The following is a 27,705-nucleotide window of genomic DNA, read 5'->3' on the forward strand; positions in this document are numbered from 1 at the left end:
GTCCATTATCTTTGATATATATATTATTTCTGTTTCATATTAAGTGTCATTTTATGTTGTCAATGCAAAATTTATTATTTTCTTATTTTGGAAATATGCAAAATTAAATATTTTTTTAATATGTATGCATAAACCTAAAATGACAACTAAAGTGAAACAGAAGGAGTATTAGTTAACTATTTAATCGGAATAACTAACTATATGTTTCATCCCTACTTGTAACTCCTGAAGTTCTTTAACCTTATTTCCATTTAAGTTAAAAAGTCTTTTGCCCTTATATATATAATTCCATCGAATCATTTGTTTGGGATGTGTTGATGGCCATAAACACGTGAAAAGAACATTTATCCAGTACATACGAACCCTCCTTTTGAAACTGCAGATGCTCTTTAAAGACTTGCTTAAATATAGATACTGATTCTGTATAAGTGTATATCTTCTATATATAGTACATGTCAGAATACGAAAATCCATAGATTCGATGACAATTTTATGTACGACTCTTGGACCTCATAGTTTGGCCTCCTAGAAGGCCAATGGCCAAATTATTTGGGTTAATGCATGATGCATGCATGGTGGAAATCCTACTATGTTTTTTCCTTATTAATTTTCAAAATATATCATACAATATATTCTCTCCGAAGTGTAACTGTAAGAACAAGTTCTTGAATTGTTTAATCGCATGAAATACTCTCGGATATCCAGATTAATTAGAATATAAAGTATTAATTAATTAATACGATTATAGTATAGATATGTGATTTACGCTCTATTACATACTAATCTCCGATAAAGTCATATCCATTTTTGTTTCAAATAGACAGTTCTGTTATTTAAGCATAGAGGGACCAAAATCATTGGTTGCAGAAAAATAGCCGAACTGAAGTTACGTTTGTGTATGTTTAACAAAAAGTTGAGTTGTTGTATATATTAGCATCGTGAAAAGTAGATCAGAATAAATATACATGGAATAAATCTTCGTTTTTTTTTGGCATAAGAAAATCTTCATTTATGATGATGTATACTAAGATATATGGATATCAATATATATATGCCTTTAATCGTGTGGTCATTATTTATTAGCAACTTACAAATATAGGAAAAAAGAATGTCAACTTTCTGTACTATATTTTACCCAAAAAAAACTTTCTATACTATATAAATTTTATATTATAAATCTGATGTGATATGTTCTGTCATGCAACTTCAATATATGGGCTGCTATATGTCACGTTTATGATTTTAAAATCTTCTGAACATTACTAAACATTATTTATGGAGTGATTTGTATATGTATTATTTCCACATTCAATCTCAATAAAAAAAAACGAAGTTGCTTATGAAATTATGACATAGCATCAATTTTATTGTGACGTGACATCAATTTTATTGTCATATGTACAATTTTCTTTATAAATATTTATGTTTTTGGTAATTATTTCTAAATATGATAATGACTATTAAGTCATATGTTACATTTATATAAATTTTCTATATAAATATTTATTTTTGGAAATTCTATTAAAATATATTAATAACTAATAACTCATATATCACCATAAAATTGATATGTATATATACCATTAATAAAAAATAAGCTAAATATATATGATCAATATAATTTGTTACATCAACTTGATATCATATTCTTATAAATATATAAATTTTACCAAACTAACTATAAGCGTGTATCAACAAAAACAAAACAAAAGTAACACTAATAAAAAATTATAGTTAAATTACTAAAGTTATATTAAAATTTATTGTTTCACTAGGTTAACTAACAAATTGATTTTTCCAGTTTAACGTATTTTAAATAATATAGACAAAATTCTAAATTTTACTAGAAATTATATATTAAATATAGATATATATAAAACTAGGTGGTAAGAGATATATTTAAAATAAATAATTACTAAATATATAATATAATATGATATAAATGATTTTTTATAAAATATAATTTTAACTCTATTGAAATTAAATAAAATAAAAGTGAATTAGTTAAACTAAATAAAATGTAAGAATATGAAAATACATTTTTGATTTTTTTTCAAATCGTTGAAGTTAAAATAAAAAAATTAATAATGTCCAAATGTAAAATAAATGTTTCTTTTAAAATAAAAATATTATATTTAAATTTATTATATATGCACATGGTGCAGAAAAACTCATATTTATATACATAAAACTAGTAAATTAAGATAACCAAAGTGGATTAGCAAAAGAAAATTAAGATAACCAATGTTACAAGTCAACAAAAGATAACCAATGTCGACGATGATAATAATAAATATCGCGAGGACGGATCGTGGCATCACATATGGTATCTTCGTCCGTACGCTGTGTGGTTGTACGTCAATTGCATCCATACCTAATTTTTGCTTTACTCAAGAAAATAAAATTATTTTCCTAATTTTAAGAGATATATGCTAATAAAAAGTCATTTTTAGAATAAATTAATTAATATTTACATATATTCATGTGTTTGTGCATTTATCTATCTATATTAGTACGTGGAGGAATGAGAATGATAAAATCATCATTAAAAGGAATTTCAATTTGATAACATCATATAAAAAAGATTGATAAAAAGAGTTTGCCGTCAGCTCAAGAAAATGCTCAAATCCGTAACCGAGAAACGCGTGTTCCCACAAAGGATTCCGAATCTTATTCTTCTGAAAGGTACTTGCCCCCCAAATTAAAATTTCAACTCTTCAAAAACATAACTTTGATTTAAATTCCTTTCCTGAATGTATAAATACATCGTTGTCAAAAAAAAAATTGTATAAATATATTTTTTTTTACAAAATGAGTTCCTGTTTTTCGTTAAACAATTCACTTTTTAAAATTCAAAATTGCAGATTCGTTTGCACCTTGAAATTGGATAAATCATATTGTTGGCTATACAGTAACTCCAAAGGGCAATATCAACATTTCTATACAGTAACCTCTCTCATTTGATCAATAAAAACATTTTGAAATAACCCACAGTCAGTCGAATTTGTTCAGTTCTTTCAAATCGACCAAACTCATATTCAACAGTTAACACCCACCGTAAAGATATACAAAATAGCTCTAAGTATAAACACCGACAGAAACGAATCTGCACTAGCAACCGTCTTACCATCTAAATTACAGCTTCTTACCAGTGTCCCTCCTGGGAAACTGTGAAGGGACTCGTGCCCTGTTCAAGTTCTTAGTACAAACGCAAATTTGAGTTTCCTCTATAGAATTTCGACTGCTGAGATTAGGAATGTGTTTACATATATAAAGAAACATACACGGAGAAAGTAGGATCAAAGAGAGTAGTCAAAACAATGAGTTGTGAACACAAAATGATAGATCTGCCTTTGTCACAGCTAGACCAATTCTCTGATTTGAAATCATACCTAATCTACTATCTAAAAGTAAACACATTACTTAATAATGTGCATAGCCGAATGGATTCAACTAAGCTCTCCTTATTTCCTACGTTTTCCCTGCAGATACATAAAGTTTTTGAGTTAGTTTCTCATCTAAAGAATTGTCTGCTTTTGCATCATTTAACAAGTAAAATAAAAAAGTCTGTATATATTGTACACGATTTGCTTACCGAGGTTACAAAATCATCCATTGACAGCTGCTTTCGTTTCTTCAAGACAGTAGGGCTCTCTATTGCTTCCCTACCCAAAGCTCGCTTTGAAGGTGTTCCATTCTGAAAAGAATTTAAAAAGTGGACCATCAGAAACAGTTCCATCGCGTTTCTCACCATCAACCAAACACAAACCATGTTTGCGAAAAGTCCTCACCGTTGCAAGCTTCTTCTCTTTTCGGGCTCGCCTCTCTCTCTCATCATACTCTTGGTTCTCTTTCTCTATCAGCCGGACCAGTGTTTCGAATCTCCTGGCAAGTTCCTGAACTGAACGGGATTTTACGTACCAGTCGAAGCTGAACAATGGGGATGTCTTAAAAGCCGTCTTTAGTTCTTCCCAGTTTCCATACCCAACCTTATGGACCATGCATACCTGTTAATCATAAGTTCCTCGGATCAATGTCTTATAGAAATGAAAGAAAACAGTAAAAGAGTAACAAAAATAGAGAAGGATAAAAAGATATCAGACCATGAAACGGTCACACTCTTCATTGTACAGCTTCCCTTTGTTCTGACCATACTGAATCTTCAGTTCCAGCCACGGGTTCCTGTAGCGATCCAGTTTCTTCCCAATAGCTTTCATGATTTCATCTTTCCTAGAGATTCTCCCTTCCCCTTTCTCAATATTCTTGATGATTCTATCGTAATCTACAAATTATAGGTCAGAGGTAACGCTTACTTAGCATAAGCTACTTGTGCGAGGCAAAATATCGAACTGTATGTTACTGTTGATACTGTAAACTTAACAATCTAAACCTACTTACCACTCAGCTCCTTGTATCGCTCTTTGAAAACTTGAGCATATCTTTCAACCTCTTCCTCTGTTTTCCCTTCCATCTCAGAGGCAATACTCTTTATATCGTTCCGGCCATACTTCTCACATGATCTAATGAAGGTATTGAAGTCTCTTTTGCTCCATGTTGAGAAACCCTGAAAAATAGTCAGCTATATTCGTTATACAAAGCCCCATCACAAAAAATGACAACGCACTGTATAACGTCAAGTGGATTCACTTGCCTCTTCCAACAATTGCTCCTTTTCTTCCACTTCCTCGGCAGTTAAGGGATCTCCAACTTCTAAGAAAGTACTTAATCAGTAACAGGTTCAGTAGAGTAGTGTAAGAAAAGAGGACACGGACTTAGAAACCAAGACAGACCTTCAGGTTCATCAACTTCGACTGTGTCTTTCACCTGAGTTTTCTGATGTATTTGCTGAAACCAAAAACAAAAGAAGTTGCTGTTACCCTATAGCGCCTTAAAGTAATCAGAGACAAGTTGCATAAATGGCATGATAAGTCGATAAATTCTCAAATTAAAACCCCACCATAAGGTGTCGCACTTCCTTTTCATACAGCTCGGTCAATCTCTCCAGGTTAAAGAACTGGAAATCATGCCTGCGGGTTGAAAAATAAATAAGATACATACGTTAAAAATACCATCCAAGAAAAAGGTTAAATATCTAATCCATGAAAAAGTGCTTACAACTGGGGCATGCGTGGAATTTTAGGATCTTTAGGTTTAGCTGGAGCACCTGGTCGCAATGTTTGCTTGAAGTATTCAGCTTCAGAGTAGCTGAAGGTTGGGTAGATAAAAAGTAAATATTTCAGACTGGATGTTGTTTAGATCACTTAACAAAAAGGATAGAAGTAATACTTACTTGCGTTTTCTCTCTCGCTTTGGTGGATCATTCCAATTCTCACTTACAATCTTCTTAAAATCAAACTTGTTCTCATCCTAGCAGACAATAAAAAAAAGATCACGTAAGATTATTCAAAATAGCGCAAGTGCCTAAGCACAGTATGGATTGAATATTTCCTTGAGCCGTGCAATTAATCATGCAGGAGTACCTTATTATCGTCGTCGAAATCATAAAGCTCAGCATCTGCAACAAACCGAAAAGCAGATTATTCGGATCTCCCATTAGTCATGGAAGGGAGTTACCGTAAAGAACAAGAGGAAGGGTTACATGAGATGCTTACTGTCATCCATTTTAAACTGTATTGCATCTTCAGTGAATTTCTTCATCTTCGCATCAAGTTCAGCAGTTGCCTCCTCTCCTTTGGCAATGATTCTGTCAATATCCTCATCCGTAATTGTGCTATCTTTAGAACTAAAAACCATTTCAGCACCATATCTAACCATTTGGAGTAACTCATCCTTATTAACAGCTGAAAAGTAAAGAAGAGAAACAAATGTATAAGAGACAACACATAATACATATCTATATGAAAGAAGCCGCTGCATTTTACAATCTCAGTAGACAAAACATTTACTTTTCTGTTCTGCCAATCGCCCTTGCTGGATTACCAGAGCGTCAAGTGCCAGCTTCTTGTAAGCTCTCTCAATCACCTTTGCCTCAATAGCATTCTGTAAATGACCAATACAAAATTAGTTTTAGGTTCTTGATGTTTTTCTTTCTTAATTCACGTGTAGAAGATTTAACCTCTGTGCAGAACCGGAATACTTGAACTTCTTTCTTTTGACCAATCCTATGTGCACGATCTTGAGCTTGCAAGTCAACTTGGGGATTCCTGCCAGAGTCCACTCAACTCATTAAGCATGATGAAAATAATCTCTAACCTCAGTAGAAAAGAAAGGAGCTAACCAGTCACTGTCATAAAGGATCACAATATCTGCAGTAGCAAGATTGATACCAAGCCCTCCAGCTCTAGTGGATAATAAGAAAACAAACTTCTCACTTCCTGGCTTGTTGTAGGCTTCAATGGAAGCATCTCGTTCGTCACCACCAGTGTTTCCATCAATACGGCAATACTGGTAACCACGATACATTAAATAATCCTCAAGAATATCCAAAAGCCTTGTCATCTGAAATCAATTAGTAAAATCATTAGAACATGAACAAGAAACAAGAAGAAGAATAGCACTTAGACAAAAGGAAACAAGAAAGGAACACTTATTTGTTTGTGTTAATCTCTACCTGAGAAAATATCAGAACCCTTGAATCGCGTTCCTTCAACTTAGGTAGCAACTTGTCTAAGAGAACCATCTTACCTAGAAATAAGAACACACCAGAAATTACTAAGACACTTGGCCATAGATATCTGGAGGAACTAATTTGTATGCAAATCTTACCTGCATTTGTTACAAGGTGATCTCCTGTGGTATAGGGGGACCCGGCTCTGCACCCTGGAAGAGATAAGGGTGGTTGCAGCATTTGCGCAATTGCATTGCTATGTTCAACAGACGTTTGCGTTCTCCACCACCATTGACCACTTCAAGATCCTTCTGCAGTAACGCCTTGTAGTACTGTTTTTGCATCTGAGACATGCCAACTTTGAGTATCGTCTCCTTTTTTGGAGGTAAGCCTTTTTCTACATCAGATTTTAACCTCCGAAGAAGAAATGGTCGAAGAACCTGGAAAGATAAGAGGTAAGTGATTAGCATCAACAGAGAGAATAAAATCCATATCCACGAATACGTACCTTATGAAGTTGTTGAACAACTTCTTGCTGGTCATTTTCACCAGAAATTTGAAACCAGTCATCAAAAGTCTCTGCTGAACTAAAAACCTCGGGGAGAAGAAAATTGAGAAGAGCCCACAGTTCATGAAGATTATTCTGTATAAAAGAAACAAATATGAATATCAAATAACAAGTTGAGAACAGTAAACAAACCAAGTCATAATATGAGAAGTATGAACAAAGTATATATATAATCAAAACGACAATGCTCAAACAGTTACAGTAAGATTTTTCTTTGACAGAAGTGTTGTAAAATCTAAGTAATTACAGATCATGAGATTGAACAAGTACCTGAAGAGGGGTTCCTGTGATAAGAAGCCGATAATTGGTGTTAAAAATTCTCATGGTTTTTGAAAGAAGCGAATTCTCATTCTTGATTCGATGTGCTTCATCAATGATTATATAACGCCAGCTAAAGCGTCGCAAGGTTGTCTTCTCTTTGATAGCCATCTCAAAGCTTGTAACACAAACATCGAATTTCCCTGCAACTAGCAGTTCTTCACGAATATATCTCTGCAATATTTAACATATGTTTCAGATTCCTAGTGGGCACACACATATAAAACCATGAAAAGGGCAGAGCGGTTGTGGCTTACCCTTTCCTCAGGATTACCAAGGAATTTCACAGCACGCAGGACGGGACAAAATCGGCGAATTTCATTCATCCAGTTACCAATGGTTGATTTTGGAGTAACTATCATATGAGGACCATTAATTCCCCTGTATTCATGCAGGTAAGCCAGCAAAGAAATTGTTTGAAGTGTCTTCCCCAGACCCTAGACCATGAAATAAAAATGAAGCAAAGATTAGCATCAGAGAAAACAGAGAGCTGCAAGAAAACTTAATCTATACTTTGGTAAGCAATGGTTTACCATTTCATCTGCGAGAATTCCATTTATGCCATTCTCATACAACCTAATGAGCCAGTTCAAACCAGCCAATTGGTAGTCTCTCATTTCCCCCTGAATACCTGTGATATTAGTATATAAATCAGATCTCTAAAATTCAACAGAATTTCCAAAGTATATGTAGAAACTGTGAGGCCACATTATGCGCCATTTCCAGATAAAGAGGAGCAACATTCAGGTACTTAAAAGAGGGCTGTGTAAGCAATCGTGTGCCTCCAGATCCAGGAATAGCACCCTCTTCTTCCATAAGATACTCTTCATCTTCCTCTTCTTCAGTTAGTTTGGAAGCACGACGACCCCTGAAGATTAAGTGAAACCTCCCCATAAATTAAAGATCATATTTCATGAAACTCCAGATGATTAACCACAATATATTTTGAGATCATGAACATTCACCGCACCTTCCTTTCCCCTTCTTCTGAGACGGAGATGGCTCACTTTTAGCAAAATGTGCAAACAATTCGGTTTGTTGCAGAAGGTACTTCAGTCCTCCTTTTCCTTTGTTGTTCTACATACATAGAACGATAGAGAATATTCAATGCCTCGGGATGTAAAAGACAAACAGCTCAAATCTTAGCAATACTTTTTACAAGCTTACCATATCTGCATCAATGGAAGCGTTTTGAGCGTCTAAAATATCCTGAATTTTCTTCTTCTTCAACTTCTGCAATTCTCTAAGCCTAGCCTTCTCACGTTTGCTGATTTCAGCTTTTTCATTATCTTCTTCGTCCTACATATGCTCATCAAATCATGAAAGGAGTCAATTATCCTCACGAGTCACATTAATGTACCACCATAATGAGCAATTATTCAATTAGGAAGCCCAAAAGAAACCCTAATAACCGTCGTTAAATAAGAAATTTCAAAATTTCAAGCAAACTAACGGCGAATATGAAGATAGATATTCAAATCGAAAAGTACCTCGTCGTCGTCGTCGTCTTCTACAGGGACAACCTCGTCGTCAGAGGCGGGCGCTTCCTCGTCGGAGTCCGCCGAGCGAGCAACGGCCTGGAGCTCCTCATCATCATCTTCTTCCACATTCACCTGATCGTTAACTTGCGCCTCTTCTTCAGACGAGTAAGCCTCGTCTGAAGAAACTTCGCTCTTCGAAGCTTTCGCCATGGACGCCGCTCTATCGAGGGTTCTTGTGTGGGTAGAGCAAAATCAAAAGTGAATTTTATTGTGGAAGCAACGATTAAAAAAAATTATTTAAAAAAAATTCAAAGACCCGAACGCTTTAACGACCGTATCTTCCGGCTCCGATGTGCCACGTGGCTTTTCGGTATAAAAAAGAATTTCCCGCCACCTGAGTTTTCGGAAATTCCCGCCTTGGACTTTAGTGGGCCAATAAGGCCCATGGGCCGATATCCATTTATCCCGCCAAATATGTCACGCTACAGTGTAAATTCCAGTAATACCCTTATTAAGAGCGAAACACGCTAGTAACGCCTTTGCGTAAAGGAGGATGAAAGTGGAAATTTGATTTAAAAAAAAAAAAGATTCGTATTTCTTCGCACGTTTCTTCATCTGAGCGAATCGTCGTCATCACAAGATCACGCTCTCGCATCCTATATCTGTCGCCGTTAATGTTATAGCTGGGTAATATCTCCTTCGCTTGATTTGATCCTCGGGTTTTTTAATTTCTGAATTTGATTACTTGAATTCTCTTTATTAATTAGAAGGTTTTGTTTTACCTATTTTTGCTCAATTTTCATCGATTTTTGATATATGAATGAATGTTGACCTTCTTGGCAGAAGATGGGACAGAGGAGATGGGTGTTCTTGCTGGCAATTTTTGCTTTTCTTCTCTCCTTTTCAAGTGGAACAGGTGGTGATTAAATAAACTTCTATAATGATGTCTCTTTCTATTCTAAGATATTTAAGTTTTCAGCTGAGTCTGGTTAAGATAATGAGCTTTGGAACTTAGGTGTATTGATAGCTTCTTTGGAAAAAAATATAAACCAAAATATATATGTAAAGTTAAATTTATTCCACTGGAATAGTGATGATTCATTAAGGGCTAGTTACAATTTAGTATCCAGGTGCATAAGGAGCCATGAAGATATCAAAACATTGAGTTCAAAAGCTTTATGATACCCACATTCTTATATGTACTTGTTTTATGAGCCGTGAGGCTATAACTAGATTAAGAGACTGAAAGAAGTAAATTTTATGGTGACTTCTTTCTTGTATTTGCAGTTCTTAAGTTGAAGAGCGATGATAGTCCACCTCTTTACAACCATACTCTTACCATGACACTTGTGGAGTATGCTTCTGCGGTAAGCTAATATGGCAGATACTACAGTGATAAAAAAAAAAGACATTTAATCTACTGTTTACGTTATTCTTCTACGGAATGCATGCCATTTATCTTTAATATTGTCTAAGAATACAATGAACACTTGCCCTCATGGTTTTATTGTCAGCACTCTTGTTAGCACTGCTATAAAAGAGCTATTATGTTGATGAAATTCACCAGATATTGTATGAATCATGTTTATATATCTATGCAGGTCTATATGTCTGATTTGTCAGAACTCTTCAATTGGACGTGCAAAAGATGCAATGGTTTTACAAAGGTATAACAAATTTTGAGGCAAATCACTCTTTGAAGCCACAGGCCCACATTATATCAAAAGCTAATAGCTCCGATTGGGTATTCTATTGGTGCAGGGTTTCGAAGTAATAGAGATAATATTTGACGTTGAGCACTGCCTACAGGTCTGCCGTGGTATCATAAGCTACATATGGACATAATGTCCTTTACTGATCAACTATTAATATCATTACATGTTACCTCAGGCATATGTTGGGGTGGCAAAGGACTTGAATGCTATCATTATTGCATTCAGGGGGACTCAAGAACACAGGTATCATTCTTGAGCCACACCTTTTGTCTAATCTTGGTTCATTGGTTAATCAACCTCAAAACATGTGCAGCATACAAAATTGGGTCTCAGACTTGTTCTGGAAACAGCTCGATCTAAATTACCCTGACATTTCAGATGCAATGGTACGCTTTAACTTCAAACTTTTGCCATCGAGACATTAATGTAGTAAGGTGGAGTTTGTAATAGTGGTCTACACTGGCAGGTTCACCATGGCTTTTATAGTGCTTATCATAATACAACTGTACGGCCTGCAGTGCTGGGTGCTGTACAACGAGCGAAGAAATCCTATGGTCCGAACATCAACATCATGGTGACTGGTCATTCAATGGGAGGAGCCATGGCTACCTTTTGTGGGCTAGACCTAGTAGTAATCATTTTTGACTCTAACTAAACTTTATTGTTACATTCTTTGAAGTTGTTCATTCACTTTTATTTTGGAATTAAATCTCAGGTAAATGGAGGAGAAGAAAACGTACAGGTCATGACATTTGGGCAACCTCGTGTTGGGAATGCAGCTTTTGCATCTTACTACAGTTTGCTTGTGCCTAACACCTTCCGGATCACGCATGACCATGATATAGTTCCTCATCTGCCTCCTTACTATAATCATTTTCCTCAAAAAACATACCACCACTTCCCAACAGAGGTAACATCGTTTCCTCAGTCCACTGCATGTTCATAAGAATGACAACTTTTAAAAACTTAAAGCTAGTTTATGCAAAAAGTCTGGACCACTCCGATGATGTTTCCAATGTCTTGAGTGTAATTTCTCCGATTGGTTTATAAGCTGTGTGGAAGAACCGATGAAAGATGTAATGGTGTGTTTCGTGTTGCAGGTGTGGCTAAGAGATGTCAGTTCTTTGAATCATAGTGTGGAGAAAGTTTGTGACAACACCGGTGAAGATCCTACATGCAGCAGGTAACAACTTGGTGATATAAGCCTTGTATACTACAAGATTATTGTATACATAACCATAGTTCAACTATTGGTCAGGAATCACTACAACAAGGCTTATGTTTCCATGTTTTAGCTTAGTTACCAGACATTTATTACACGATTCCAGTATAATTCTTGGTTGCTTGTTGTTTCAGATCGGTGAAGGGCAATAGCATTGCAGACCATCTAAGGTACTTTGGGGTAGAGTTGCATTGTGAGACTTGGAGACAATGCTCAATAGTGATGAGCCATGAGATGGATAGTTTCAGCAAGAAGGATTCAAAGGGTAACCTAATCATGTCGCGGACTGTTCCTTCCACCAACGGTAACAAAACAGAAACTCTAACCAAAAATGGGGATCTTTAGTCTATAGGAATCGGTTGATTCAAGTCTTGGTCAAGCAAAGCTTGCTTGAAAAGGAGATTCCGGTGTGGAGAAAGAAAGAAAGTGTATAGATACATATAATCAAGACTTTGTAAATAGGTTGTAGGTACCAGATTATATTTTTCTTAGTACCATGACCACATAGATATTTGATTCAAATATGAAAAAATGTAAATGGGATATATTGTATGGTAACGAAATAGCTTTAATTTCAAAGTATATAGCTATATCAAAATCATGTGTTTGTTTGGATGAATGTAATATTGTAATCTGTGGCTTTACATGATTGCGAACCCACTGGAGGACAAAGCGTCTCTTGTAGAGTCTAGAAACGGCTTTCATCGGTCAACAAAATACATGTCTAGTTCCGATAATACCCTTAATATTAACCAACACGAGTCTTCTTCGGCGTTGCGTGTAAAGGACGAAACTGGAAATTAGAGAAGAAAAAAACGAATATTCGTATTTCATCGAAGTTTCTTCTTTGGATATATAAATATTCAGCCGAGGATTATCTAAAATGTATATCCAAATAGGTGGCTTGAGGATTTGATTCGCTTGCGTTGATACTCAGTTTCTGTCTGGTTTGATTCCTCAACTGTTTTGATTAGCTCAAGTTTACTCTTATATTATTGCTTGAAGAACAGAAAGATGATGTGCGTTGTGTTTATAATTGTCATCTTCTTGTAGAAGAACATGGGACAAAAGAGATGGTTCTTGTTCGTGCTGGCATTTATTGCTTGTCTTCTTTTCTTTTCACGTGGGAGAGGTAATAAATGGAACTTATGTTTCCTTTCTGATTCTGTCTCTTACCTTTCTGGGAACTTCACTTTTCAACTCTCTCTCTTTCTCGGCCTAATTAAGATATGGTGTGAGCTTATCTCTTCTATTTGCAGTTATGTTAAAGAGCTATGATGGTCGACCTGTTTACAACCATACACTTGCCTTAACACTTGTGGAGTATACTTCTGCGGTAAGCTGATACCAAATTACTTACACTATCTCTAATATTATCTGCAAGGTAACCAGGACTCCAGGAGTTAATACTACATGTGTAATAATCTTCATATTTTTCATATATCGTTACTAGCACTACTAGAGAGATCTTATGCAAGAAAGTACATCAGATTGATGAATCAAGTTTATATATGCACGCAGGTGTATATGTCTGATTTGGCACAACTCTTCACTTGGACCTGCGAAAGATGCAATGGGTTGACAAAGGTATAATAACATTTCCACTTTTTAAAGCCACAAGTACGTGTAGCTTCAGTTGTGTATTCTAATATGGTTGCAGGGTTTCCAAGTCATAGAGATCATAGTTGACATTGAGTACTGCCTACAGGTCTGCCACTGTATCTTTAGCTTTATGAGGACTTCCTTTTCTTTTATGAATATCAGTTCATTCAAATTGTTACAACAACAGGCTTATGTTGGTGTGGCAAAGGATTTGAATGCTATCATTATTGCATTCCGGGGAACTCAAGAACACAGGTATCACTCTTAAGCTACTACACCTTTTGTCTAAACTTGGTTGATTAAGCTAAAATTTGTGCAGCATACAAAACTGGATCTCAGATTTGTTTTGGAAACAGCTTGATCTTAATTACCCTGATATGCCAGATGCAATGGTAAGGCTTTAACTAACAAGTTTTTTTTTCATCTGGACTGTCATGTTGTGAATAATGGTCCTACATTGTCAGGTTCACCATGGCTTCTATACTGCTTACCACAATACAACGGTGCGGCCTGCAGTTTTGGGTGCAGTGAAACGGGCGAAGAAGTTCTATGGGGAGAACATCAACACCATCATGGTGACTGGTCATTCAATGGGAGGTGCCATGGCTGCCTTTTGTGGGCTAGATCTAGTTGTAACCATCCTTGATTTGAAACTAACTTTATTTATATGTTATGGTTATGTTCTTTGAATTTGTTAAATGACTTGGGTTGAGATGTAAATTTGCAGGTAAATGAAGGAGAAGAAAACGTACAAGTCATGACGTTTGGGCAACCTCGTATTGGGAATGCGGATTTTGCATCTTATTACAGTTTGCTTGTGCCTAATACCTTCAGGATCACGCATGACCATGATATAGTTCCTCACCTGCCTCCTTACTTTTATTATTTTCCTCGGAAAACATACCACCACTTCCCAACCGAGGTAACAAAAGTGTTCATCAGAGTAACAGCTTTTGAGATATTTATGCAAACATTTTGGTAATAGTGTGTGTCGGGTTGCAGGTGTGGGTGAGAGAACTCAGTGTTTTGAAACTTGTTCGTTTTGGTGTGGAGAAAGTTTGTGACAACACTGGTGAAGATCCTACATGCTGCAGGTAACTAAGTTATGTTTCATGTTTTCACTTTGGTACATGACAATTTTGACTTGAATATTTACAAGATGGCTTGTGTCTCATGTTCTCACTTGTGTACGGTTCAGTTTTGACAAGAATCCTAATATAATCTGTTGTCTTTTGTTGTTTCAGATCGGTGATGGGAAGAAGCATATCTGACCATTTAACTTACTTCGGGGTGGATTTGATGTGTGAGAGTTGGAGACAATGCAACATAGTGATGAGCAATGAGGTGGAGAGGTACAGCAGGAAAGATTCAAAGGGTAACATATTCCTGTCTAGGACCGTTCCCTCCACTGAAACGAAAACTCTATCCAAAACAGGAGTCTCTAGTATATAGTAGCTGGTTGCTTGAAAGGGTGAGGTTGGGAGATATAAATGTGAAGGAGGAAGAAGAAGGGTTCTTTGATTCTTTGTGGTAGTGAAAGATAGTGTACAGATAATAATCAAAGCTTTGTAAATAGGTTATCAGTTGATAAGAAAAAAAAACATGTAAAGATCTCATAGAAATTGGATTCAAGTTATGTATATATGTGAATGAATATCAAATTGTATTTCTCTGTTCTTTCAGATACTAAAACTACTCTACCTCTCTCTCTTTTTTACCAATCAATCAAGCAAGGTGTCAGTGCATGTGGCCTTTTGGTCCTTGTTGTGAATCTAAAGCTGAGCAGATCCTGTCTGAATGTGATATTCAGTTTCTGCAAGAGCAGACAAAACATGTTTACTTGCCTCTTTCTTTTAGGACCAGGAATCACTAACTTTAGCCGTCCATAAAACTATATAGCTGGTAAACAAATAGGTGATTTATTATTAGTAAAGAAAGTATTGGGGAATAAGAAATAAATAGAAATAACGATCAAGAAATGTGATTGGTCAAATAAAGCGGCACTCTCTGTTACGGTTTGTACTTTGTATCCATGTCATCCCATCCTCCTCCCTCCACTTTTTTCACCTTATCTTTAATTTATTCCGGTTCTTTTAAAGCTTCACGAACTCCCAAGCTAACAAGTAGTAATAACAACAACATTCACGAGGAGAGAGAGAAAAGAATTGTCAAAAAAGCAAGCTAGATAGATAGATATAGAGAGAAAGAGAGTCCCCTTCATCGGCATTGTCTCCTCCTGTTCTCATGGAAGATTCACCCAATGATCATCGCCTTCATTTTGGCATCATGGGTTTCGGGTAAATAAAGATCTCCTCTGTTTCTCCTTTCTTTTACTCTGTTTTATCAGATCAATGTTTCCTGATCTGATTCATGGGGCACTTTTCACAAAGTCTCTTCCTTTTTCCATATCTGATTCATGGGTTTTCGAAAAGTTTCTATTTTTGGCCTGTAACAATAAGATCTGTCTCGATCCAGAAACTTTGATAATTCTCAATTGTGTCAATTTGAAGCTGTTTCTGATCAATATTAAGATCGTTTCTCTTCCATGTATGTTAGGTGTGAGCATTACAGGAGGAGATGCCAAATCAGAGCTCCTTGTTGCAACGAAGTCTTCTCTTGTCGCCATTGTCACAACGAGACCACTGTAATATCTATTCTCAACTTACTGTCCGAAATTACTTTTTCTGTTATGTCCCAACCCTAAAAAAAAAAATCATCCTTCCTTTGTTAAAACAGAGCACTTTGCGGAATATTTACGACCGTCATGAGCTTGTTCGTCAAGACGTTAAACAAGTACACGATCCCATTCTCTTAACTGAACTATATGATCTCAGCAAGTTTGCATTTTTTTTTCTTATCTGTTGCATCTTATGGTGGTTTCTTTCTTTTTCAGGTGATTTGTTCTGTTTGCGATACAGAGCAGCCGGTAACTTTTCTCATCATTATAGTCTGAATTGCTATATAACTATTCTTATGAGTTATGATGATCACTCACGTATCAGGTAGCTCAAGTTTGCTCCAACTGTGGTGTCAACATGGGTGAATACTTTTGCAATATCTGCAAGTTCTATGATGATAATGTAAAGAAGTTTTGATTTGAATCCTCTTTCTTGTCGGTATTTGATTCTAATCATAGCTCTTGTGTTGTCCTGTTCCAGATTGAAAAAGAACAGTTCCATTGTGATGACTGTGGAATCTGTAGGTGAGGATCTTTTGTACATTCTTCTTTATTGTAGTTCTTTTTAGAGTTGTGTAATGAGTTTCTTATTTTTAACGTGTTGCAGAGTTGGTGGGCGTGAGAACTTCTTCCATTGCAAGAAATGTGGTAAACTAACTTATTCATTTTCAGAAAAAAAAAACAAAAAAAAATGTTTGTTGACTCATAAAATGATCCATTTTCTTGCTATTAGGATCTTGTTATGGGATTGGTCTGCGGAACAACCACCGCTGCGTGGAGGATTCAATGCGACATCACTGTCCCATTTGTTACGAGGTACTGTATGTGTGTGCGTTAGGGTCTTTAGGCTATAACTTTACAGCTGAAAATTTTCAGAAGATCATATAGTATGCTTTTGTTGATGCAGTATCTATTTGACTCACTTAAAGAAACTACAGTGATGAAATGCGGACACACAATGCACTGTGAATGCTATCATGAGATGCTCAAACGTGACAAGTAATTTCACTCTTTTCTTGTTGGCTATTTGCCTCTCTGTTTAAATCTTGAATGTGTGTGTTTTTTGTTTGATGTAGATTTTGTTGTCCGATTTGCTCAAGGTCAGTGATTGATATGTCAAAAACATGGCAGAGGATGGATGAAGAGGTTAGTTTCAAACTCCATTGTTGAATCTTTGTATAAGTACATTAAATCTCATAATTATATTCATTGGTTTTTCTTAGGTTGAAGCCATTTCTATGCCTTCAGATTACCGAGACAAGAAGGTAAATAAGTTTTTTTTTTTTCTGTCACTCGAAATTGAAAGTTACTGACAAGATTCAGTGGCGTTAACAGGTTTGGATACTATGCAATGACTGTAACGACACAACACAAGTATACTTCCACATAATCGGACAGAAGTGTGGACATTGTAGATCTTACAACACTAGAGCAGTCGCACCTCCTGTTCTTCCTCAATGACTAAAACCTATAGATCTTTCAAGTATTGCCACCAGAAAGCAACCAAGACCTCTTGTTGCTAGGGGCAAAGATTGATGATTGGTTATATAACAGAAAAGGATATAAAACGATTGATTGGTCACAAAAGCAAAAACACACATTTGTCTTCTTCATGATTCGATTTGTTTGTTGTTCTTATATTGTTATATTGTCATGTATAAATATACTCTTAATATATTCTTGTTCCAGGGAAAAAAAACTACCTGGATATAAATGATTTCAGAGATTTGCTGAAAACTAAGGCTTATTAGATCAGATAATACATGTTGCAATGTGTGTGTTTCTCTATGGTTGTTTGGATCAACGAATGTCTCAAATTCACAGATACTTTATAATCTCATTAGTTACATACACTACAGGTCAAAACTCATTTTGCATTAAACTTTCCACTAGAAGAACTGTTCTCTGAGCTCTTGACCCCTGCCATTCTCAAACAAGTCTTAAGCGTGTGTATCACGTAACTAGGACTCTTCTCTTCACTATACTCTCCCTGTCTCTGGATCAAGAATCAACATACTCTCTGCCGCGTAACTTCATCACCAAACACAAAAGATAAAATTTCAACAACAGCCCCGCATATTTGACGTTATTTCAGTTGTAACCAAATAGTTTGTTGTATACTTGTATGGTGAAAACTCGGTTGAGATTATGTGATTTATATCATTCTGACCAATCTAATTTGTTAACAAGAGAGGACAAAACCATTGTCAAAGAACCAAAACCAAATACCTTATTTATCACTAATCAAGAACCAAAACACATACATGTATAAGAGAAAAGGATCCGAAGTAATCTTTTTTTTGTAGAGTTGTTGTGAACTGATATAGCTAGATGGTTGGTCAACGGCACCGGGCAACACGAACGGATGTACGGCGTTCGTTGGAGGTGCAGACAGCCATGACAGAGAGGCAGACGACCACCATGATGAGGAGATGTAATAGTAAACTAGAACCATCGTCGCCACCACCACCACCACCACAACACGAAGACATGCACATCCCACCCATTCTTCTTTGTGTCCTTAAGATCTGATGATGAGTCCACGGAAGATGAGATGATAATGAAGAGGAGATGAATTGGCAGATGAGAAGTGTCTGTCTTTAACGAGTTTTTGATTGGTTAGTTGTTTTTAAATATGGTTTTTGTTGGACTTGATTCAGCCAACTTCTTATTTTATTAATGATTAAATCTATGTTTTAATATTAGTTTTTTTTTTCGTTTGTATTTACCTGTTTTGATGGTATGTAGTAGACTTAAGACATGGTCTCACGTCAATGTATTTAACTATATAATCAGCATGTTGTTGTATACTACAAACGAAATTACTAGATCACGTAACTAACTTTCAGATTAAGGTTTGTTTCAGTCTCGACTACAAAAGAAACCGAAAAAGAAAGAAAGAAGAAAGGACCAGTAATGCAACCTGCCCTGTCATGTTTCATACTCGGACGGCCCTTCTCGAATGGTCAGACATCAAGGACACAACCTGCCGTACTACGCTTCGTCTACTGGTTATCCAAACAACGATCTACAAAATTTGGTTTGAGAGAAATGCAAGACTTCACTCTTCACCAACCTCGACCCCCCAAGGATGCTTCAAGATCATTGATCGCTTAGTCCGGCAGGCCATCATCGCAAGGAAGAACCACAAGAAAGTCCGGAGACTCCTCGGACACTGGTTGAAACACTCTACCTAGTGATCATCTGTTAGTAACTAGTTTAGTAACTTCTGAAACCTATCGTTGTTTTTTCACTTTTTTTGGCAATGATTGGTTTAACCGCTTAACCTTTGTAAAAGTACAATCTGCTTCATTAAACTTATAAAATAAAAAAGAACCAGTAAACTGAAAATATGAGTCAAAACACACATCAATATAGAATAAAAGAATTCGAGCTTACCATTTATAGTAGGCCTCCCACTACAACCAGGATAATCTCTTCAATATTAAAGATTGATACAAGTTTTTCAAGTATAATTAAGATCATCAAAAATTTATGAGGAATGCATTGTCATGTGTTGTTTGTCTCCAATATATATGTGAAGGTTTTCTTTGGTTCACCATGACCTATCAAAGTGGAAAGAAAAACAATCAGCAATATTTTGCAAATAAAGAGAACTAAACACACAAAAATATGATCATACATCATGGTCATGAAGCCACATGCATGCTTACTAACTATATGTCTTTTGGGTTATTCTCACAATAAGAAAAACAACACAAGCATCAGTTTCCCAACTAATCAAATTGAATCTTAAAACATATACTTGTACTCAAACTTGCAACAACTTTTCACATATGAGAACCATCTGGATGGAGATGAAATTATTGTTCGTTTAGACTTAAAATTACAAGTCATCTAAATGGTTCATCTTGATGAGTTTTATAAATTTAGGTTTAATTTTTAAAACCAGTCAACTGAACCAAATTGAATCATCTCGATGGAGATGGTTTAAGTAAAACTGTAAAATTTCTACTCCTAATAAATTTCACAAACTACAAACCTAAACCTAATATCACGAGCTTGTCTCTCTCACCGTCACTCTTGAATCTCTCTCGCCGTCAAATTTTCAATGTTGGTTTGAAATAGTCTGGCATGTCTTCAAAAACCTTTACCTCAACATATTTATTTTTGTTGTCAAAACCAATCGAATTTGGCATCTTCAACATAAAAAAAACGAGTTATCCAAGAGATAAATATTTTATTTTATGAATTGATTCAACAACATCAAATGAAAATCTGTGAATTAAAAAAGATGGTAGTTTGTTAAATGGAAGGAGGATGTTGTTATAAATGTAGTCTATACAAAAAGAATTACAACACTCTAGACTTGAATACTCTTTTTCAATCAAATTATAAACACTTTCAATATTCAAATAAAACCAATTACGATAGACAAATCACTTTATTTATGTTTATGTTATCCATTGTTTTATCAAGTTAACCAACTTTTAGTTATCTAGAATATATATAGTACAATTATATATGACCATATATGACCAAGGTAGGATGGATACACAACATTCACTTAAATGTTTAATGAAGATAATATTCCAAAGAACTTCAGTTTCTTCGAAATTGTCAGAAAATCATAATGTGTATAATAGATGATTTAGTAATCTTTGAAAAGATATATCTAATAGCGGGCCTGACTTTCCATATTATATCATGTCCTCTTGACTCACTCAATTCTCTTTGTTGTGGATATGAAACATGTATCACATTATGTTCTTGCATTCCAGTTAACCGGAGAAAGATATGGAGTTCTTAGAGGTTGTGTTGAGCTAGAAAGATAACTTGTTTTGACATGATCTTACTATGTTGTTCTTGTGAGTGTTGATAACAAACATCTATGCAAAAGAAAATTAGAGAAATTGAATAAATATTATGTTACTCTATTTTCTATCAAATTATTATGAATATTTTCAAGATTGAAATAAAACCATGTGCTATAAATAATTCATGTTCATTGTCTTAATCGCAGGTGATGGAGGATATTGCTAATAGCTTAAGAAGATTACAATGTCATACCACAAGACGTTCCTGCTCTACGGTTCGGACCGGAATAAGATATTGTCAAGGAAAAAATGTGCTACCACATTGTGCGGTTACACAGCTTTCCTTGAATGAAAGCATACTCGTGTGGGTAACTTTTATTTGGTCAATTTTATGTACCATCCTTAGTTGTATGATGGGATTTATGCGATGGAGATATTATTAATAACCAATACTGAACATATCTAGTTATCGAAACTAAAAGTGTTAAAAAAAAAAATTCACGTTATTTACATTTTTGTTATCCATTTGTTTTTAAGAGTAAAAACCAAAATTTTGTTACCTTATGCAGATATAGTACAATTATGTATGACCATTAATCTATGATCGAGTTAGTATGACTACACAATCTCATATTATTGAATTTTGAATATTTTAAAAACTTTTGTTTCTTAAGAATTATCAAGAAATTTGCAGTGTATATAATAGATTACTTTAGTGATTTTTAAAAAGATATATCCAATATTGGGCATGGATTTCATCTAATATCATTGCATTTGTGTTTGACATCAATTGTCTTTGTTGTGGACATGAATCATGTTTAAATCTTCATACCCAAATGACATACTTTAAAATTTGAAAAAATAAGTTAAGCTTGTTCATGATCATTAGTCCATTTATGAGATATTTTTATCGACAAAATGAATTGAGAATACAACTTCTTACTGTTGTCAAAAAGGGAATATGGCATCTTACCTCATGGATTCCATTTTATATGAAATAAAAATTAATGAACCTGAAATAGGTTAAAGATAGACATTATCGACAGCTTCAAACAAATCATCATCGTTCTAAAGTCCTTTTGCTGTAACTAAATTGATGAAGCAAATGGGGGAAGAATCTGAATGAATACTTAGTGATTCGATAGTGCTCTTCCAATACATTGTAAGTCTTCAAGGAAAAAGTGGAAATAAGCATCAATGTGAGGAAAATGATCCTAAAATGTGAGCTAGGAATCTCACATAAAGTTTCTCCATTTTGGTTAACTGGAGAAAGAAAGGAAATTCTTAGGGCTATATGTTAAGCTAGATATAGCTGCATTGTCCCGTAACTTGGGCAGAAATTTGTCTAATTCTGGTAGGGAGGTTTGGTTTTTCTTTCCTAGTTAGTAGAGATAGACTTTCCAATTTGTGCAATGTGTAGCTTTCTGTTTTGGGTTAAGAAGTTAACTTGCATGATAATAAGTCTTTACCCTCGGTTCAAGTTTACCAGAGACTGTGGAATCAATTAGGTGAACCTTTTCGCTTAATTGTGCTTCTTGCTTTATCTTTATTTTCACTTTTGTAATATTAGCATCACCATGAAGCTGTCTTGGTTTGTTGTTTTCCGTTTGAGGTTAGTTAAAAAATGGATGTTAAATCCGCCAACCAAGGGCGTTTGGTCTAGTGGTATGATTCTCGCTTTGGGTGCGAGAGGTCCCGAGTTCGATTCTCGGAACGCCCCTTTTACACTGTCCATAATTTAAAGGACGTTACTTTTTAACGAAGTCTGAATAAAAAGATAACAACTACATGTCATAAATTTGCAAAATACTTTTAAGCCTAGAGACTCCCTTTCACAAGGAAGTTACTGATCTCATTCATAACAGCTCTTTCAGTTGATGTATCTTCACACTTTTTCATTGTAGTCCCACAAAACTCATATTGCTTCGTACAAAGAACCCATATACATCTACAGATCTTTTACTGTTTCAGGTGAATCTTTCTATCCAGCAATATACACTTTCATATACAAGCTTTCAAGGGAGAACAGAAGGGAACTACAAAAAGGCAAGAGACTTTCTTTATACTAAGTTCCTATTCTGTGGAACTCGCACAAGCCGAGAAGCATAGCAAATGTACAGCTGGTTCAAGCACATTGCCATACCGAAACCAAGAATCCCCGCGAAAAGCATTGAGTAGACAACCGGCAAACCAAACTGACACAAAGATATTTACCATGAGAACTTGTTTTCAATGTATGTCTGAGATTATATGTTTTAAGTAGTTCAAAGCTTATATTTACTTACTGTAACATATAACAGATGAACAAGCAAGGCCACTAGTGCAAACTCAAGAGCTGCGTATGTCCACATGTATTCTCTGATAGCTGCAAGTTTTGGATAATAACAATTAATACATGACTTGTGTGTCATGGATGGATAAAAAAAGGGAGCAGTACTATACCGAGGACAACGGCAAATGTTGAGGCTAAGAGAGCCAAGGTGAATGAAAATGGCGCTGCGACAAAGATTGCTTGTGACTTCAAGTCACGAATCTACAGAACATATAAATTGTCATGTCATGTACTCTTTGTAATGACATACAAAGAACATCTCAGGGGAAGAAAACAAGCATTACCAGTAAATGTTCAAGGAAGAAGAAGTAGCAGACTGTGCTGATGAGTACAAGCACTACAAACTCTTGCCCCACACTGCAACAATTAAATGATCTTCAACTATTAGTATTCATCAAGAAGTTTCTGAAAAAGGTTTCTGAATATTACCTAATGCTTTGTGGCTGAGGATTCTGCTGAGTGAGTTCCCGTCTAGTGGTAAGTTGATTAATCGTTGGGACACGAAGCAGAATCACCGGCAAGTTTCTGACTTCTTGTCTGCAAACATCGCAGATCCGAGTTCCCTTTGTGCTAAACCACTTAATGGCACAGTGCTCATGAACCAGCCTGAGGTCACCTTTGCAGCTGCATTCCATTTTCAGCGTGTTGCCTTCCTCGCAGACATCAAGACAAATCCTGCACACAGCTTCTTCTTCAGGGATCTCTTCTTCAGTTTCTTCCGCAGAAACAGGAGTGATCTCATCTGCTAATGAAACACACACAAGAAAGAACATTCACAGAAGTGAAAACTTGACCAAAAATTAATTTCTTTCAATTGATAAAGCTTCTTATGAATCAAACCATTCCTCATATCAACATTCAACACTCATCAATCATTCCCATGCATCCAACACAAAAAACAAAAGGAAAGTTAGTAACATACCACTACCACTACCACTTGCTTCATTGGAAACATGTTGTTTGCTGCTGTTGTCAAAAGAGACAGCTCGAACAATGACTTTGTTTCTCCCAGGCATAGACAAGGATCTTGAAACTGATGCACCATCCCTCTGCAGCAAAAAAACAAACTCCAACATTTTAACCTTGACATACAGAAAAATCAAAACTTTTTTTGCACACTATAAGCTACTCTACTCACATTAGATGTAGATTGGTCAGTATGCCCCAGAGGTGAAGCCTGCGGTGTAGATGTAGCCAGAGACAACTTATTAGCAGCATTTGTAGAAGAAGGAAGTGACAAGCATCTTTTCCAATAAGGCAAAGAAGCAACGGAGCTATTAGGCTTTTCAGAGGCTTCTGAAACAGTTGGACTAAGTAGCAATCTCTTCTCATAGTTGGGAAGAGAAGCTTTTCTTTTCAGACTCAGGTTCCTCAAGATTCCTATAGGCATAGGGTTGGGGAGTTTGTGGATTGAAGCATCCGATTGGGTTTTATTTGGTTGAGATCTGGTGACATCTTCTTTAACCTGATAAAATTCAAATCTTTATACAACCCAGATCGTTTTTTAGTGAGTAACAAAGACTTGGAGTTTACCTGAGAAGAAGGAGGAGAATCTTGCATCGTAATCGTCAAGCTGATCAAAACTCAAGAACCAAAGTGATTCAATCTGTTTAAGCCGACAGATAGATAAAAATCCTTAGCCAGCGAGAGACGCAATCTATAGAGGTTGGAAAGTCTTGTCCTTTTTTCTCTCTTTTTGTTTTTTTTTCTCTGGTAATTAATTAATTAGAAAAGGCTAAATGACTAAAGTGATGACTGAAAGGACTTTACTTATGCGTGTGTCTCACGGAAGACATCATCTCTAAATTTTCCCCTTTTTAGAGTTTTTATTTATTTAATGTTATAAGCTTCTCATCTGTCTGCTTCTATGTTCTCCAACACCTATCCAGAGATGTTGCCAGTCAATCTTGAGACAGAATCGCACCTAAAACACCTACAACTTTGTATTTTCGACACAGATTCGCAGGTATTGGTTCATGATTTTCTGGTAACAGAGGGGATAAGTTGACTCATCACTGTACCGCCCTCCTTCTCTGACATTATCCATTGAATCTGTTGATATCGAGAGCCGGAATTGGAACTTGTTTAGATACTTTCTAGACAACTCAACAACACTCAAGAAGATTATTCTATGTTTGAATCAGTCTCGTCTTAAAAAAAAAACACTGAGCCTAGTCTCCTGAAACATCTCGGAGAATCTCCAAGGTGCTCTAGGTTTTGTAGACCCTGAGTAATGTAAATGTAAACTACGATCAAAGGTAGACACCATCAAAGAGACACACTTTCTTTATGCATCCTCAAAACTGAAACTTATAAAGTCTAAACCCCAACTTAACTTGAGAAGTTATTTGATTGATAAGTGTAAAGTGTAAACTACTCAGAGAAATTTGTTATGAAGTTCTTCGAAAGCAATGAAACACACACAAAAGAAAGAAAAAGAGAAGCGAGTTTTGAATCACTTCATCTTCTGCTCAGTGAAGAGGACATGTCGGTTGACACGAGGATCGTATTTGCGGAACTCAAGCTTCTCAAGAAGACCCTTGCTACTCTTCCTCTTCACATAGAAGAACCCAGTTCCAGCAGCTGAGACCAGACGTATGAACATGAACGTCTTCTTCCTCTTGTCCCCCATTTTTTTTCCTCACTTTCAATACACTAAACCACAGAAACATAACTAAAGAGTAAAGATCAAATATCAATTCAATATTTAATCATCATGCGAACTAGAAACCTAAAGAGCAAAGTGCAATCACGAACCATTTACTATACATTTTCATAGATTTTGGCAGCAGATCAATAAAATTGAGCAGGAGAATTCACCGACTGCAACAACAGATTATAAAACACAGAGGTGGAGCAGCAGAAACTTACCTATGACAGACGGTTACGAGACGGCGGCGATACGACGGCTGAGAGGAATCGGCTCGAGTGAAGAAGAAGCTAAAGAAATGGAAATAAAACAAAAAGGCTTTATACACACACAATTATTTTATTGGGCCCATTTATATATTGATAGGCCCAGAGTGGCCTGCTTTCTCTAAGCAACTCTCACCTGGTTCTGTTCTCTCTCTGTTCAGAGGAGGAGAATATCCAAATCGATCCGTTGAAAAGGTATGTCTTACCCTCCTTCGTTGTTAGCTTATAGTGTAGATTATTTGATTTTTGATTTTTGATTTTCTTGATGCTTTACGATTAGACTGAATTGACTTTTATCTTTTCCGTTCCGATGCAGTGAGTTTCTGAGCTATGTCGAGTGCGGTGGACGCGACGGGGAACCCGATCCCTACTTCTGCAGTGTTGACTGCGTCGGCGAAGCATATAGGTCTAAGATGTATGCCGGAGAACGTTGCGTTTCTGAAATGCAAGAAGAACGATCCAAACCCTGAGAAATGTCTCGACAAGGGTCGTGACGTCACTCGCTGTGTCCTTGGCTTGTACGTATCTTCAAAATCTCTTTGCAAGCTTAGTATGTGTTCTGGGCTTAGAATCTAGAAAGAGCTATATGTGCCATGCATTTTCACTATTATGATACCCTTGAAACTGGCACACATAAGAGAACAACCATCTGTTTCACATAGTAGAGACACATTCATACCGTGCTCATGCTCACAAACTTCTCATTTTTAAGCCAATTGATTCCCTTGGAATGTTGGTGTAAGACTCAGTTTTGATGTTTAGTTGTGTACTCTTATACAGTGATACAAAGCTCTAATAATATCAAACAAGAAGACTTTGTACGGTTGTACCTATCAATCAATCATACTGTGTTTAATTATATCATTTCTGCATCATTCGGACATTATATGGTACCTCTGGTAAAACATTAGTTTTGTTGATGGATTGGTAATTGTTGCAGGCTGAAGGATCTTCACCAGAAGTGCCAAAAGGAGATGGATGACTACGTTGGGTGTATGTATTACTACACAAACGAGTTTGATCTGTGTAGGAAAGAGCAAGAAGCCTTCGAGAAAGTGTGTCCCCTGAAATGAGATTCACAAGTTTAAATTTGTAATCTCATAATAAAGGAAAATGTTCATTTTTAAATGAGCTTTACTCTCTTCGTTTTGTTGTGGTCACCAATTTTTTTCCCCTCTCAAATGCTTTCGTAGCTAGTTCTTAAAAGACAGCCAAATGAGTCAGTTTTCATTGTTTGATGGTGGTTCTTTAATCAGCACAGAATCTGTTTTATATGCTTATATTTTGCCATTCATGACAGTTGCTAGTGTTTCCAGTGTGTTCCTTCATTTTTTAATCTAATTCCAAAATAAAGTTTAGTTTTACAGTTTTACTTCAACTGTATTCTATTTTACTCTATTTTAGAGTAAAAGATGAAATAAAAAAAATCATTATAATCTTCCAGTTTTAGAGTAATTTTTTTCTGAGTTGAAAATAGAATAGAGATGGTGAGCGGAGCTTGTAGTCAAATAATAAGGAAAATGACTTA

General features: G+C 35.8%; 7 protein-coding genes, 1 non-coding gene and 1 pseudogene across 19 annotated transcripts; 5 read left to right on the plus strand and 4 right to left on the minus strand.

Moving 5' to 3' along the window:
• Positions 1 to 85: 85 nt before the first annotated feature.
• Positions 86 to 9,396, minus strand: LOC103851188 (annotated as a pseudogene).
• Positions 9,397 to 9,525: 129 nt separating this feature from the next.
• LOC103851189 (probable feruloyl esterase A) lies at positions 9,526 to 12,454 on the plus strand. Of its 5 annotated transcripts, none has more exons than XM_009128025.3 (11): positions 9,526 to 9,622; positions 9,779 to 9,851; positions 10,223 to 10,302; positions 10,537 to 10,602; positions 10,697 to 10,744; positions 10,826 to 10,893; positions 10,964 to 11,036; positions 11,117 to 11,281; positions 11,366 to 11,560; positions 11,751 to 11,833; positions 12,007 to 12,454. In XM_009128025.3, exons 2-11 carry the CDS (start codon positions 9,782 to 9,784, stop codon positions 12,215 to 12,217), a joined length of 1,059 nt encoding a protein of 352 aa, XP_009126273.1. In that variant the 5' UTR covers positions 9,526 to 9,622; positions 9,779 to 9,781; the 3' UTR covers positions 12,218 to 12,454. The 5 variants fall into 5 exon arrangements, with proteins under 5 accessions (XP_009126273.1, XP_009126274.1, XP_033141912.1 ...); XM_009128026.3 differs by having other exon boundaries at positions 9,537 to 9,622; positions 9,782 to 9,851; XM_033286021.1 differs by having other exon boundaries at positions 9,539 to 9,622; positions 9,779 to 9,854.
• Positions 10,821 to 27,476, plus strand: LOC103851196 (NADH dehydrogenase [ubiquinone] 1 alpha subcomplex subunit 8-B). 4 transcript variants are annotated; one of them, XM_033286026.1, is made up of 3 exons: positions 10,821 to 10,831; positions 26,494 to 26,695; positions 27,118 to 27,476. In XM_033286026.1, the coding sequence occupies exons 2-3, from the start codon at positions 26,508 to 26,510 to the stop codon at positions 27,248 to 27,250; spliced, it is 321 nt and encodes a 106-aa protein (XP_033141917.1). In that variant the 5' UTR covers positions 10,821 to 10,831; positions 26,494 to 26,507; the 3' UTR covers positions 27,251 to 27,476. The 4 variants fall into 4 exon arrangements, with proteins under 4 accessions (XP_033141917.1, XP_033141916.1, XP_009126285.1 ...); XM_033286025.1 differs by lacking the exon at positions 10,821 to 10,831 and adding an exon at positions 20,903 to 20,914; XM_009128037.3 differs by lacking the exon at positions 10,821 to 10,831 and adding an exon at positions 26,205 to 26,372 and having other exon boundaries at positions 27,118 to 27,468.
• On the plus strand, positions 12,610 to 15,169 carry LOC103851190 (probable feruloyl esterase A). 4 transcript variants are annotated; one of them, XM_033286018.1, is made up of 11 exons: positions 12,610 to 12,819; positions 12,926 to 13,004; positions 13,126 to 13,208; positions 13,394 to 13,459; positions 13,533 to 13,580; positions 13,662 to 13,729; positions 13,794 to 13,866; positions 13,939 to 14,106; positions 14,202 to 14,396; positions 14,477 to 14,568; positions 14,719 to 15,151. In XM_033286018.1, exons 2-11 carry the CDS (start codon positions 12,932 to 12,934, stop codon positions 14,924 to 14,926), a joined length of 1,074 nt encoding a protein of 357 aa, XP_033141909.1. In that variant the 5' UTR covers positions 12,610 to 12,819; positions 12,926 to 12,931; the 3' UTR covers positions 14,927 to 15,151. The 4 variants fall into 4 exon arrangements, with proteins under 4 accessions (XP_033141909.1, XP_009126276.1, XP_033141911.1 ...); XM_009128028.3 differs by having other exon boundaries at positions 13,132 to 13,208; XM_033286020.1 differs by having other exon boundaries at positions 12,761 to 12,814; positions 13,132 to 13,208; positions 14,719 to 15,169.
• Positions 15,403 to 17,906, plus strand: LOC103851192 (E3 ubiquitin-protein ligase MIEL1). Its single transcript, XM_009128030.3, has 12 exons — positions 15,403 to 15,771; positions 16,031 to 16,118; positions 16,211 to 16,267; positions 16,368 to 16,400; positions 16,477 to 16,554; positions 16,633 to 16,676; positions 16,759 to 16,799; positions 16,885 to 16,967; positions 17,059 to 17,150; positions 17,228 to 17,297; positions 17,375 to 17,416; positions 17,487 to 17,906. The coding sequence occupies exons 1-12, from the start codon at positions 15,719 to 15,721 to the stop codon at positions 17,610 to 17,612; spliced, it is 807 nt and encodes a 268-aa protein (XP_009126278.1). The 5' UTR covers positions 15,403 to 15,718; the 3' UTR covers positions 17,613 to 17,906.
• Positions 17,768 to 20,912, minus strand: LOC103851191. The gene has a single exon (XM_033286028.1). It carries the CDS (start codon positions 18,656 to 18,658, stop codon positions 18,491 to 18,493), a length of 168 nt encoding a protein of 55 aa, XP_033141919.1. The 5' UTR covers positions 18,659 to 20,912; the 3' UTR covers positions 17,768 to 18,490.
• TRNAP-UGG lies at positions 22,578 to 22,649 on the plus strand. The gene has a single exon. It is a non-coding gene; the product is annotated as a tRNA-Pro (tRNA).
• On the minus strand, positions 22,760 to 25,213 carry LOC103851193. 2 transcript variants are annotated; one of them, XM_009128033.3, is made up of 8 exons: positions 24,795 to 25,213; positions 24,400 to 24,726; positions 24,184 to 24,310; positions 23,691 to 24,003; positions 23,546 to 23,618; positions 23,372 to 23,462; positions 23,215 to 23,294; positions 22,760 to 23,124 (listed from the first exon to the last, which is right to left on the minus strand). In XM_009128033.3, the coding sequence occupies exons 1-8, from the start codon at positions 24,819 to 24,821 to the stop codon at positions 22,990 to 22,992; spliced, it is 1,173 nt and encodes a 390-aa protein (XP_009126281.1). In that variant the 5' UTR covers positions 24,822 to 25,213; the 3' UTR covers positions 22,760 to 22,989. The 2 variants fall into 2 exon arrangements, with proteins under 2 accessions (XP_009126281.1, XP_009126280.1); XM_009128032.3 differs by having other exon boundaries at positions 23,691 to 24,006.
• LOC103851194 (50S ribosomal protein L33) lies at positions 25,521 to 26,164 on the minus strand. Its single transcript, XM_033286027.1, has 2 exons — positions 26,133 to 26,164; positions 25,521 to 25,935 (listed from the first exon to the last, which is right to left on the minus strand). Exon 2 carries the CDS (start codon positions 25,891 to 25,893, stop codon positions 25,717 to 25,719), a length of 177 nt encoding a protein of 58 aa, XP_033141918.1. The 5' UTR covers positions 25,894 to 25,935; positions 26,133 to 26,164; the 3' UTR covers positions 25,521 to 25,716.
• Positions 27,477 to 27,705: the final 229 nt, after the last annotated feature.

The sequence above is a fragment of the Brassica rapa genome, chromosome A02 (assembly GCF_000309985.2).
Source record: "Brassica rapa cultivar Chiifu-401-42 chromosome A02, CAAS_Brap_v3.01, whole genome shotgun sequence".
Classification (NCBI taxonomy): domain Eukaryota; kingdom Viridiplantae; phylum Streptophyta; class Magnoliopsida; order Brassicales; family Brassicaceae; genus Brassica; species Brassica rapa.

What these genes read in the sequence shown, in the direction of transcription:
- LOC103851189 (XM_033286021.1), top strand. Translation starts at nt 9,782, where the DNA reads ATGGGACAGAGGAGATGGGTGTTCTTGCTGGCAATTTTTGCTTTTCTT. An exon ending in CTGACATTTCAGATGCAATG is followed by an intron (nt 11,037 to 11,116) that starts GTACGCTTTAAC and finishes CTACACTGGCAG; the next exon opens with GTTCACCATGGCTTTTATAG. An exon ending in ACCACCACTTCCCAACAGAG is followed by an intron (nt 11,561 to 11,750) that starts GTAACATCGTTT and finishes TTCGTGTTGCAG; the next exon opens with GTGTGGCTAAGAGATGTCAG.
- LOC103851190 (XM_033286018.1), top strand. Translation starts at nt 12,932, where the DNA reads ATGGGACAAAAGAGATGGTTCTTGTTCGTGCTGGCATTTATTGCTTGT. An exon ending in TTGTGGAGTATACTTCTGCG is followed by an intron (nt 13,209 to 13,393) that starts GTAAGCTGATAC and finishes ATATGCACGCAG; the next exon opens with GTGTATATGTCTGATTTGGC. An exon ending in GAAGATCCTACATGCTGCAG is followed by an intron (nt 14,569 to 14,718) that starts GTAACTAAGTTA and finishes TTGTTGTTTCAG; the next exon opens with ATCGGTGATGGGAAGAAGCA.
- LOC103851192 (XM_009128030.3), top strand. Translation starts at nt 15,719, where the DNA reads ATGGAAGATTCACCCAATGATCATCGCCTTCATTTTGGCATCATGGGT. An exon ending in TTTGGCATCATGGGTTTCGG is followed by an intron (nt 15,772 to 16,030) that starts GTAAATAAAGAT and finishes CATGTATGTTAG; the next exon opens with GTGTGAGCATTACAGGAGGA. An exon ending in CAGATTACCGAGACAAGAAG is followed by an intron (nt 17,417 to 17,486) that starts GTAAATAAGTTT and finishes TGGCGTTAACAG; the next exon opens with GTTTGGATACTATGCAATGA.
- LOC103851191 (XM_033286028.1), bottom strand. Translation starts at nt 18,658, where the DNA reads ATGGGTGGGATGTGCATGTCTTCGTGTTGTGGTGGTGGTGGTGGTGGC.
- LOC103851193 (XM_009128032.3), bottom strand. Translation starts at nt 24,821, where the DNA reads ATGCAAGATTCTCCTCCTTCTTCTCAG. An exon ending in AGCAAGTGGTAGTGGTAGTG is followed by an intron (nt 24,007 to 24,183) that starts GTATGTTACTAA and finishes GTGTTTCATTAG; the next exon opens with CAGATGAGATCACTCCTGTT. An exon ending in TCTTCCTTGAACATTTACTG is followed by an intron (nt 23,463 to 23,545) that starts GTAATGCTTGTT and finishes TATGTTCTGTAG; the next exon opens with ATTCGTGACTTGAAGTCACA.
- LOC103851194 (XM_033286027.1), bottom strand. Translation starts at nt 25,893, where the DNA reads ATGGGGGACAAGAGGAAGAAGACGTTCATGTTCATACGTCTGGTCTCA.
- LOC103851196 (XM_033286026.1), top strand. Translation starts at nt 26,508, where the DNA reads ATGTCGAGTGCGGTGGACGCGACGGGGAACCCGATCCCTACTTCTGCA. An exon ending in ACTCGCTGTGTCCTTGGCTT is followed by an intron (nt 26,696 to 27,117) that starts GTACGTATCTTC and finishes TAATTGTTGCAG; the next exon opens with GCTGAAGGATCTTCACCAGA.